This window comes from Lissotriton vulgaris, chromosome 10 (genome assembly GCF_964263255.1).
Source record: "Lissotriton vulgaris chromosome 10, aLisVul1.2, whole genome shotgun sequence".
Taxonomy (NCBI): domain Eukaryota; kingdom Metazoa; phylum Chordata; class Amphibia; order Caudata; family Salamandridae; genus Lissotriton; species Lissotriton vulgaris.
This window is the reverse complement of record NC_141698.1, coordinates 583,135,475-583,147,951: the sequence shown is the minus strand read 5'-3', so window position 1 is coordinate 583,147,951 and position 12,477 is coordinate 583,135,475. Positions and strand designations below refer to the sequence as shown.

At 42.0% G+C, this 12,477-nt stretch overlaps 1 protein-coding gene across 1 annotated transcript in view; it reads left to right on the top strand.

Annotated features, from left to right (window-relative positions):
• Nucleotides 1–12,477, top strand: part of SNX29 (sorting nexin 29) — a 1,754,850-nt gene that overhangs the window by 182,877 nt on the left and 1,559,496 nt on the right. The window contains exon 6 of the mRNA XM_086941425.1: nucleotides 4,614–4,684. Within this exon, the coding sequence (XP_086797551.1) occupies nucleotides 4,614–4,684 (71 nt within the window). The remainder of the gene's footprint in view (nucleotides 1–4,613; nucleotides 4,685–12,477) is intronic.

Sequence of the window (12,477 nt, the reverse complement as noted above, 5' to 3'; positions counted from 1 at the left end):
CATCTGGGCATGAGCATCTGGTATCAGGTCAAGCTACCACTTTGGGAGAATCTTTTTTCTCAGCAGCATGGCAGGGTTCTGTATCCAACCCTGTGCAATTAACACCTCCATGACTGGAGATTGAGCAGCAGCAATTGTTCGATCACCTCCTGAGGTTGTGGATGACAGGTTGTGCTACTGTACAGAACCTGCTTATGCAAGGCGCTGGGACAAAGTTGTGGCCTGGTGTGGACTCCGCCACGTGAACCACTTAGAAGCCAAACTGTCAGATAGTTTGTTGTTTGTTTAATCTCTGGCCCAGAAATGTCTTGCAGCTCGGACAATTAAAAGTAATTTGTCAGTTCTTTTGGCCTTCTTGAGTTTGCTGGTCCAGCCGTCCATGTGTACAGCATCTGTTGTGATGTAGTCTATTAAAGGTTTGACCCACACATTCCCTCTTAAATGGTTTATGATGTCACATTGGGATCTTAATTTGGTCCTGACATTCCTTATGTATACCTTCTTCGAGCCAATGCACAGCTGCTTGTTGTGCCTAGTGGCTCTCAAAACCATCGTCCTCATTGCAATCCCTTCAGCATATCATGTGAGTGAGCTCCAGTTTCTCTCATGCAGCCTCCCCAAACCACCTTTTTTCCAGACAAACTGGTGCGAAGACCAGGACTACCTTTTTGCCTATGGTTGTTTCATGATGGGCAAGACATCACCCTGCCAATGTATCTGGCCCCACCTCACCTCTCAGAAGAGGATGAGAGACTCCATTGGTTGACTCCCAAAAGAACTTTAAGGTTCTACATTTTTTTGCACCAAAGAACACCATATGTACAATCAGTTTTTTGTGGGGATCTCAAAGGCAAAGAAAGGCAGGGCGGTGCAGTAACTGACTTTGTGAATGTGGCTAGCCCTTTGCATTAAGATCAGCTATGCAATGGCCAAGAAGCCGCCTTCGGAAGGACTGAGTACTCATTCCACCAATGCTGCCACCACTGCATTTACACGCTGCATCCTCTTCCTTGACATCTACCAGGCCACGACGTGGGCATCAGTAAACATGTTCAAACGCACTACTGCCTTTGCAGCCAAGGCATTTTGCCTGTTCGGTCCTAACAACTTTTTTTGGTCTGAGCCCACTACACAGACCTTCCATCTTTGGAAGGCACTGCTTTATTATATATTCTAAAGGTGAGTAATCTGGGGTTAGACGCATTTATCAGAAGAACAAGTTACTTACCTTTAGTAACGCTCTTTTTGGTGGATACTCTACATGCAGAATCCTCACTGCCCACCTACTTCCCCGTTCTGTTGAGTGGCCTCTTTTTGCCATCTAAAAAGGTCTCAATTTATAGTTCTGCACACTGGTACCTCCAATTGTTGGGGCCTCGCCGTCTGAGGACAAGCGAATAGTCAAGCAAGAAAGCAACAGAGGCCTTCAGAGGTGGCACCTACAAGCAGCTTTTCTCCATAATTTCTAGGGCAGAACAAATTTAACACACAGCTGTACAGCACCACCTAGAGGTGTGCAGGAGCACTACTGTGTTGAAAACCTCAGAATCCAGTCCGGCGCCTGAGGAATATTCTAAAGGTGGGATTAGGAAATTCACCAATCTGCATGGGCACCCTTGATTTTATGCATTTTGTTGGACCATATTTTTTCCTGCCTTAGAACTTTGTGCACTGTTAGCCCTGCTAAACATGTTTAAAGTGTTTGTGCTTCCCCTTTAAAAATAGTTACATTGGCGTATCCTTGATTAACATATTTAACTTGTCTATATGTTCCTAGTATATGGTGCAGAAAATGTACCCATGACCTGGAAGTTAAATGCCAGCTATGGACTGTGCCATCCACAGAGTGGGCCTGTGAAACATGGCTTCAGGCCTGCAATGAGTAGCCTAACTGCTGCAGTGTAATACCTGCTGTGGGATCTGTCAAAATAACCCTTTTTGAAAGGCAAAGACATCCCTTTTAAATAATAATAAGTTACCCATATATAGGCCTTGTAGCCCACAAAGCAGGGTGCATGGTACTTAAAAGTGGGACTTGCATAAAATCCGTTTTACTATGTCCCTACAATGACAAGGCTATAAAAGCTTTTTTTAATGTGGCAGACCTTGCTGTCCTATACAAAAAAAACAGAATACAGACTCCAATAAAAATTCTGGATCTCGGGTTTGGTTTCAGCTAGAAAAAAAATTATTTGCTCTGTTTAATATTTACTAAACTCCCAATTCAATTGTGTTGTTGCATTGTATATAATTATTTAGGAAATTTAACTTTTCAAAATGTACCTTTCCCTTGCCTGAAGATCCTGGAGGATAATATACATTATCTATCCAGTGGCTGTCAATCTAGTACTTGACCTTTTTGAGGTGTGAAAACTGCTCCCTGAGCAGGGACAATGGCCTGGGAGTAGGGAGGTGCCTTCTACTCCTGGCATGATGACCAGTTGGGCTGGGCGCAGGAACTTGATTAACTTCAAAGGGGTCTGTCCTGTAAATTGTCAGGCGATACCTTGAAAGGCCCAGCCTTGTTCCCATTGTCAGCTGGAACCAAACTCAGTTGGAGGGAAGCTACCCTGAGAACTGGTTTTAAATGGCCACAAGAGAGGGAACTGCTCATATTCTGGCCACTCTTCTGGATGGACACACAGGTTCTGCATAAACAAGGGTAGGATTACACCATTTTGGATTTTGCGAGTAAGATGCACTTTGAGATTGTTTGCAGTAAGGCAAACATTAACTGCAGCAAAATTGGATAGGGTAGCCACTTTGAACTTTTAACCCATTGGTTTTGGAAGCACCACGAGTCACCCCCACCTAGTTACTGGTGTCAAAAATAAATGTGACACCCGAAGTCCCCTTTCTCTGAACCTTTTCTGGACCTGCGGAAGATCAGAAGTGTAATGAATTCTACATTGTAATGGCTGTTATGTCGATTTCTGGCTTTACATTTGGCTTGCCATTTGTACCTGGTTTAGTCTGCTGTGCTCATGCTTACCCTGTTGGGTGTGGACTGGTCTTTCTTGTTTGGTTTATATGTCCATTACCCTATATACCCAATGGTGATGGCCTATTATTTGTGCTCTCATTTTAGCTTAGCCTGTGGTGTCCCTGCTATGCTGAGTAATACTGATGACTTAAATCCTTGGCATTCCTGCTGCTACCTTAAGGTCCCGTCTGGCTTTCTTTCTATATGTCAGTCCCTATTCCTGGTGGGTTGCTTGCTATCCTGGGGACTTCTTTGTCTTCCTTGGCTGATCTTTTGCCTCTTGGAGTCCGCTATTGTGAACGTCCATTCCTTTGGAACCCTTTTCCTATCAGGGTACTGGTTTTGCCTTCTGTCGTAAGTCAGTAGGTGTTTTCTTGGCTTGCTTTTGTGATACTTCTTGCCTCTGTGTTGTCATTCTGAGTGTGTACTGTTGGCCTTCCGAATTCGGTACCCCATGTTGTCCTTTCTGAATGTTTTCCGTCAGTGGTGACGTCACCCCTTTGTTGGAAGACCTTCATGATGTAAACTTGGTCAAGAAGTTGATGAGGAGATAATACTTTGCTAATCGATAATCAAGTCTTTCTAATTGATTGTCACAGTCCTTGTAATGAGTCCTCGTGATCTTTCACTCATCGTCTGTTAGGCTACTTTTGTAGTTAACACATGTGGATTCTCGGAAGAAGTAGTCCTTTATACGCACATGTAAAGGAGGAGAAGTTTAAATGTTTTCTTTTTAAGTAGGCAGTAGGATGCCTGTCTCTAGGGAGTGAACACACCTCATAATATGAGGACTATGACTTGGAGCAAGATTAAGAGTAAAGGGTTCCGGCTAAGTAATCAAAGCTATGTACAGCTTAACAAACACTGAGCTATTTAATTGTCAACTATAAATAATGATGTGTGGTTATTGCTGCATCACAAGGTTAAACAGAAGGTTAAGGAACATTAATGCTCCAATACAGTTGACCTGCTGGTTAGATTGATGTTGCAACTATACAGTCTTAAAAATGTTCAAATAACATTCAATTAGACAGAAGGTTCCTTTTCTTTGCGGGGGAATCATTGCTGTTTGTGATTGTATACGATTGTAATCAATCACATATTTTTTGCGATTTGTGCTAATTGGTTTATTGAATGGTAGTGTCTTACTATACATTCAGGACTAGCTTTACTTTGCTTTTCCGTAAGTTGGTACTGTTGTTTTAGACTGTTGTCCCTTAGGTTACTAAGCGAAAAGTCGCAAGAGGGTGATATTGGGCCACAGAATTTCATTCGCTTTCTCTATCTAATTTAAAGTTTTCATCACGCTGGCAAGCGTTTGTAAGGAGAGCTCGCAAGCAGTGGTTCCCTGGGGCCTAATCCCCTGTTGTAGTTCTGATTGTGGTTACCATGGCTGTGATCCTGCTATAGTACAGAATGGACTGCTTTGTAAAATAACAACATACTCTTTTAGTCCCATCTTGAGCGATTTAGGATGCTGGTAGGGTATAGTGTAGGTGCTTGATTGCTAATATATTATATTACCTAAAGACTAAAACTATTATAAGATGTGTTGACTACGTATACTACCTATTTGGACACTTTCTGACAAATCCAGTGTTTGTAAATAAGCCCTTCCGTTTAATTGCAGTATCTTCTATGAAGACTGGTCATTTATGATGGATGAAGAACGATCCAGCATGCTTCCTGTCATGGCAGCAGGTAAGACTTTAACTTTTAAGACAGAAAGAATTGTACAATGTATTTTAGCATAGACATTATAGAGCTGTGGTTTACATTGCTCAATATGTGACATGTATTAATCAAATTAAAATAACTGAATGATTATATGACCAAATGGTGGCAGAAGTAATGGGTGACTAATGTGAACTATATATTTTGAATTATGTGTAGTTCATCAATAATACTTTGAAAAACACTTTGTGAGAAACCGGTTTCAAGGACTATACATCTGAAAAACAAAATAGACAGGGGTTTTAAAGGTTGGGCTAGGGATGGGGTTATGTTTAGGATTGTGGTAAAATTATTTACTCTCAAATATAGTTCATTGGATTCCATCAGAAGATCTGCATTTTTCACTGGGTGAAAACATGTTAGAATTCACCACAAGTCCTAAACTTAGTATCGTAGCTACATAAATGATAAATAGTGTGACAAAAATCTGTTATCATGCTTTTTTATGTGCTCCTTCTTTTGACTGTCAAAATTTTGCATTCACTAGGATGCAATTGAAGGGAAGAAAAATGGCAGAGCCTTATCACAAGCAAGCATTTGCAATCCAGTCGGTCTCGCCTTTGGGACCTTATATGTATTTCGCTATGCAGCACATTAGCTGCATCAAGAAAGTTAAATAGAGGCAGTTGCCATAAAAAAAATTAAAAATCCTCAGCAGGAAACAGTTCTGGTATTTAACTGACCTCTACTGGTCGTTATCTATCAAGATAGTTAAATAGAGGCAGTTGAACAGAAAAAAAGTCCCTAAGCGGAAGCAGACAGTTCCTAGGGCAGATATCCAGAGCCCACAAAGTACATACACATAATAGTATTTACTAATATTTAAGTATATACTAACGTATATACAAGAGATCTTGAATGCTCGTCCTAAAAACAGGTATGCTTCTTGTTACCTTCCATCTAACTAATAAAAATCACACTATCTAAAAAAACAATTTTCTGAATTTCTCCCCATGATGGACTGATTTACAATTGCAATGTTATCCGTGGGAAGGTGGAAACTTCCAATTATGCATTGACCGTGGTGGTATAGGGCCCTCAGCTTCACCTGGTCCCTCTGACTCCCACATGGTCAGTAACTACTTGGGAGTGGTGCCTTCCTTTGAAAATATAGCCTCATAGTCTGCCTTAACGTGTTACAGTGGCCATTACATGGCCATTACATGCACACTTCAGCATTATAGGCCCGATCCATGAAGGCCTAATGTCCTAATTAAACAAACAGTATTCTGGGGGACATAGGGGGCTTTAAACCACCTGTGAGTCCGAAGCTTCAGTGCCTTTTACAGCAACTGCTGTGTGTGCCTGACAGTTCCAGCAGTGTCAGCAGGGCCATGGTGGTAACTACAAGGATCAAACATGCATGATTGTCACTGAAAAGAGAGGGAGGGTAATTTTCTACAGCTCCTTTGTCTCCTTAGCGCTGCCAAACAGAGAAAAGTAATTCGACAGACATAGGGTCCTGATAAGTTGGGGACAGCTTCAACCTCAGTAGCGGTTATTACCTCAGTCTCCACCCGGTTTGGTGATCCCAGTATACATGGGGGGAGGGGGGAGGGGAGGGGGAGGGTGGAACAGGCTGTTGAAGTTGAAGCACTGAGTCGTGGAGCTCTCTGCAGAAGTGGACATCCATGTTGTGGCTGTTAGAAACTTATAATTTGCTAAAAACGGATGTATGACGTTACAACGCATACTATTACAACTACCTACCGTTACAACGCGACCATTACAACGCATACCATTACAACGCATAGCGCTTTGAGGTGCTGGATAGTGGTAAGTATAATTTACTATTCTAACTCCAGTCCCTGTGGACCCTAGGGAAGGTGTTGGATAGTAAATTATACTTATTCCCTATCCTAGAGCACCCCCCAGCGCAATGCGTTGTAATGGTATGCGTTGTAAAAGTCGCGTTGTAATGGTAGTGTGGAGTAAAAGATGCGTTGTAACGGGTGTATACCGATAAAAACTATTGATTAACTTAGGTATGCTTAAACTAGCATAACTAGGCCTCACCAGGCTTCATTTCCAGTTATTCATTAAATGCTTCGGAAAAGTGCATGTTTTTTTTTAGATGTACGAGCATTCCTTGTGCATGTGTCTTTCTCTGTCAGGAAATCTATTAAAATACAGCTTCAGCATGGTCTCTGTTTCTTAGTTAAAAAATGTATAATAATGTGTTCTGTTCACCAGAGGGAAGGATGTTTTTTCTGTTACAACTTTAAAGTCACTTAGCTGAATTCTGCTGGCAGTGGAACTAGCTGTTGTATTCTCGTGTTTCATAAAGTAGGATTTCATCTCAATTAAATCTGTATAGCTTTAACAAATAAGATGCTTTAGGAAGTAGAATGTTCTAGATGTGTAGTACCAACTAATACATTTATTGGTTGTCATGAACAAAACATTTTAATCCAAACTTTCTGTGTAATGTCGTGCTATGAATGTATGTGTGGTCTGTTTCTTAAACATTATAAAACGTGCTTTTGGGTAGCAGCCAGCTTTTTGTTAAATTTTCTTTTAGTTACAGAGCAGTGCTCCTTTTGGCTTTTATTTGGAGACAGGCCATATGTCGGTCTCCTTGCTAATTTATTTGATTTATTACCTAACTACTTTTGCTTTCTGTAATGATACTACATTTCTAAATAAATCCATAAGGTTATTCACAAGGTTATTAAATTTAGAATCTTGTCATGTTCAAGTTTTATTAATATCCTTGGATGAAGTTTAAGAGAGACTCGGATAGTCCCATTCCCGTTTAATGATGTTTAATTTCTTAATTAAAGTGCCAACATGACTAAGACCCACCTCAGAGTTAAAGTATTCACACACAACACATTTTACCACCAATGTTTATTGCATTATATTAAGAAAATATCTTGAGGCACTTAGCGGATCTTTTCACAGTTGTTGCCAGCGATTTTCCCCAGTGACCCTGCCTAAAGCTCTCTCCGTTCTAGTTTGACAAGGCCACTTTTCAGTTGGACGGGACCTTCCAAAACATTTGTACATGTTTGCTGTGTTCCCTGTCATAGATTCATAGACACCACCACTCTGACCTGCTTAATCATTGCTTATCCTTCGGATGCATCTTTGTCATCCTTCATTCAGCGGGCTGGAAAGATGGCTTCCTTTGCGTCTTTCAATATTAGGATTCTTATTTTGGCACAACCTGAATAGGTTTCATCCTGGTTACCGTCAAAGAGTCATACCTCCAGGATTATCTCTGTATTTCCCATCACTGTTATTATGACTGGTAGCATGCTGCATTCACCTGCCAGCGTTTTCTATGGTGACTCAAACAGGAACTGACCTCCTAGATTTGTACATAGCTCCTGTGTTGGCCATACCTCACTGTAACACATTTCTTAAGCATAAAACTGGAAGACTAATCGTGATAAAACATTTTTAGAATTACCCTGCTGGCCATTTATGTCCCTAAAAATTGTACTGACTCAATTAGAGGCAAACGATTAATCAATTTGTTTTGAAATTGAAACCATTAATTAATCCTACAAAGTAGATGTGATTCACAAATTTCTTGATTGCCTAAGTTATCAGTACTTTGCTGCCATGTCAGGGGAACAGATGAGTACTGTCTGCCCCTGCATGCGAACACTGGCTTGCATGAACACTCAATTGCTGCAAACCGGGCGCAAACTGCAGAGAGAATAACCCAGAAGTGCAGTGCAGTTTATGCAGAAAAACATGAGAAACAACAAATAGCACAAAATCTAACCTATGCATAAGGGGCAAATGATAAGATCAAGGTAATTATTTTAATGAAGTGAAAGAATATTTATGCAAATGTCATTATTGTAATTTAAGTGGTAGTACATAATAATATTCAGTGTTAATAAATGTGATGTTCCAGTACAGTCTTCCCACCTGGCATAGTCATCACTTGATACATAATTGAATAATCTCTCTGTGAAAAACGATATTATAAAACTCTAAGAATGAAATAGGGGAATTTTAACCATCCAGAAAACACATTTAGACGGAAACCCTAACCTTCCCTCAGTAATGAACCCGAGCTCCATGCACCCACCATCCTCCCCAGAAACCTGTGTTTGTTATAATTACATTTATGGGTTTTCACAAATTTGATTAGCATGGACATCCACTTTTCTAACCTATACTTCATATTCCATCCTTCACCCGCCTTGCGGGAAACAATCTAGCAATGGAGTCATTGACCATGCGCATTACAAACAAGAGGAGGAGTCACTCTGCCTTGTGACTCCAAAGACTTTCTTAGAAGAAAAACAACTTGGACACTTCCGAGCCCAAAACTAGATGGCAGGATTATGCTAAGCATGTGAATTTACAGCACTATATGCCACAAACAGATGTTTGCTGGGTGAGGAACATTTTCCCTATAATAGTTATTAAAAATCCAATTCAATCCTGAAGTCAGGTTTGTAGTAAGCATTAAAGGAAAGTAACTTTTGGAACTGTATCTATTCCGTGCCAGAGTCTTGAAGGGGCTAATTAATATTACCCTCCGACAGCTGGTCAGCCTGTAGTTGGCCTGAATTAGGTGTGGCTTAGCTGTGAACTTCCTCTCAGGAGCTCTACAGTAAGTCATTTTGATTGCCAAGTCAAGCTGAATGGGCAGGTATGAGTACAGCAGAATATTTAGGGTGGGGCTATGGGCATCCTGGTGGCACAAGTGTCAAATCTTGCCTGACAGGTCTGTCTGAGACACGTGAAACCTTTGCACCATTAAAAGGGATCAAACGGGTCCAGATCACAATTCTTCTCTATTCCCTGTCTGGTTTCTGGAGGACCTAATGTTTCCTACCAGACTCATGTTGTCTGTTTTCGTGGGCCCCATGCCAGCTTCATACTTGATTTTAATTTTATCTGAATCAAACGCGAGGCAGTCTTCGAAAAGTGAACTAAGTCTCGGTCAGAGTCCCACATTGCAACGGATTCTCACATCACTTGTAGTTTTATCTGAATCATACGTGAGGCAGTTTTCGATAAGTTAACTAAGTCTCGGTCAGAGTCCCACATTGTAGCGGATTCTTACATCACTTTTAGCTAGGAATTTTTTGCAACAATTATATCACTGGGTTGTGTATTGCTGAAGACAGAAAGATTATAAGCTATCAAAAGTGTGACCAACTAATAATACAGATTGTGGCTCCTGAGGAAGGCGTTTTTCAGAACGCCGAAACGCGCGTCGAGAGTATTAATTGCCACTTTTTTCTTTAAATTTTAAAACGATTGTGTAATATATTAATGATTATGTTCTTTATGTAATAATTTTTATGTAATGCGGATATATGTTTATATGTTATATGGTGTTCCTTTTATGTAATATTAATGTATATTGATATTTGTTTTTTAATCTGAAAAGCTATTAAAAGTGATATACTTTTTTAATAATTTGTTAGAATTCCTTTTTTGCAACTACCCTCAATATTGTCTTATGAAATTTATGTACACATAACCTTCACCTGGTAGGCCATGTTGGACCATCCCCCACTAAGCCAGTCGTTGACCACCAGAAGTTACGAGGCTAGGTGGTAGAGATAAAGGTGAGCAATCCCCATCCACCGTCGTACGGGGTGCATTAGCAGTGGATAAGGGCCAATTGTGGCCTGAAGTTGTACCAGAGGTACTATGACACAGAATTATCCAGTCCCCGGAATCAACATAGAGGCAGGATTGTTGGGATATTTTGGAAAACATAAAGGAACCTTAACAGCACCATCATTTTGTAAAGGGCAATCATACCCATCATGTTCATGGTAGGGGTTTGCCATCTCTTGAGTTCCTACTTGGCTTTCTGTGTCAAAGGCCCAAGCTTAAGATTTAAAGTGAGCTCAGGGTGGAGAGCGACCCATATGCCCAGATATCAGAAGCTTAGACGTCACACAGGGATGTTGGTTTGCCAGGACACATAGTCTCGAGTCAGGTCCAGGAGTACAAAGACTGATTCCGCCGGATCAATATAAAGGCTTGAATCTTCAAAGAGATGGAGGTTCCGGAGACACCATAGGCCACTCTATTCAGGGACCACTTGAAAGAGAAGGACATCATCCGTGCAGAGCGCGATGCGGTTCTCCTGTCCCTCATCCCACTCCCACCCCCACACCAGAGCATCACATCAGAGGAGGTGTGCGAGTGGCTCAATCCTTAACTCATAAAGGTGGGGAGATGGGACAACCCTGTCGAGTCCCTCGCCTGATCTGGAAGACATCAGAGAACACACCATTGATCTGGACTCGTGCAGTGGGGTTGGAGTAAAGCATAAAAACGAAGCCACGAAAATGAGGTCCAAGGCCAGCCCTGAGCAACACCCAGTCCAAGTAGGCCCAGCCCACTGTGTCAAAAGCCTTCTCAAAGTCAGTGAAAAGCAAGGCTAAGTGGAGTGGGAGCAGATGCCGGTGAGCTGGAGCAACGTGGAGTCCCCTGAGGCAATACCTCGTGCTCCTGGCCAGTATAAAGCAACATTGATCAGGTTCAGAGTGTATGAGTGTGCGAAGGATTTGTTTAAGATGTGTGGCTAGGATTGTGGCAAATATCTTGACCTCTCAATTGATAAGGGAGATTGGATGATATTCGGACCAGGAGTCCGACGGAGTTTGTGTCTTAGAGAATGACCACAATGGTGGCAGTATCAATCTCAGGTGAAAAAGCACCAGTCTGTGACACCTCTATGTATTGACCGAGTAATTGAGGTGTAAGGGTTTCACAAGATGCAGTATAATAATCTGTGGGAAACCTATTAGGACTTCCTTGAGGCCATGGTGGAAATGGCCGCTCTCACCTCCTAAGCTGATAACGATTGATTCAACATCTGGGTTTCGGAATGGGGCAAATGAAGGAGGGGCAATTCATGCAGGAAGGGAGGATTGGGCTCAGCTTCTTAATTTAGGGGTTGCCGTATAATGGCAGATGTAGTGATCTGCAAATGTTTGAAGGGTATGATGGGTACAGCTGTGTTCATCTGTTATTTCTGGTATTACCTTATTTGCCTCAGGGCGGGATGCTAGCCAGTACAACAGCTTACCATTTTTATCTTTCCCACCCATAAACCTTGGTTGTCGAGGCAAGTCACATTTGTTTTGCAGCCTCAGGCGACGGAAGATGGATCTCTTTGCACACTAGGTTCAGTGGCCGAGGTGTATCTCCCTGGGAGTCGACAGGAAGGCGCACTTCCAACCGAAGAGCATAGGCCTCTAGTTGAGTTATGTGTTGGGAGCAAGTGCGCTCCTGCTCTCTAATGCACCTTTAGCGTAACCCTTAATAGTGGCCTTGCTGGCTGCCCATAAGGTGCCATGGGATCAGACTGATCCCTCGATTATTTGAAAATGGGTTTTCAGTTTGCTTCCATCACTTGCTTGTAGGACTCATCCTCGAGGTACCCAGCATTGAGACGCCACATGGCTCATGGGTTGGCCGTGGGGGAACCAAGGTGGAAATGAAGAGGAGGGTGATCCGAGGTTTCACATGGAAGGACTTGTAACTGGGTTGTTGCGTGGCAGTCAGCAGCTGGAAGAAATATAAGGTCAATTAGCGAGTGGGTATGGTGTGCTGCAGAGGTGTGTGTGTATTGGTGATGTTAAGTTTCACACCCTACAAACATCGCAAAGACAGAGAGTGGAGGACCAGTCTGTGAGGTGACGAGCACAAGTCCAACGGGAGATAGATGAGATTTCAATAACGTCAATATCTCAGGCGTAGAACTGCATTGAAGTCGCCTTCAACCACCTTGAGTCCCCCCAGAGATGGCCAACAGCACCCCT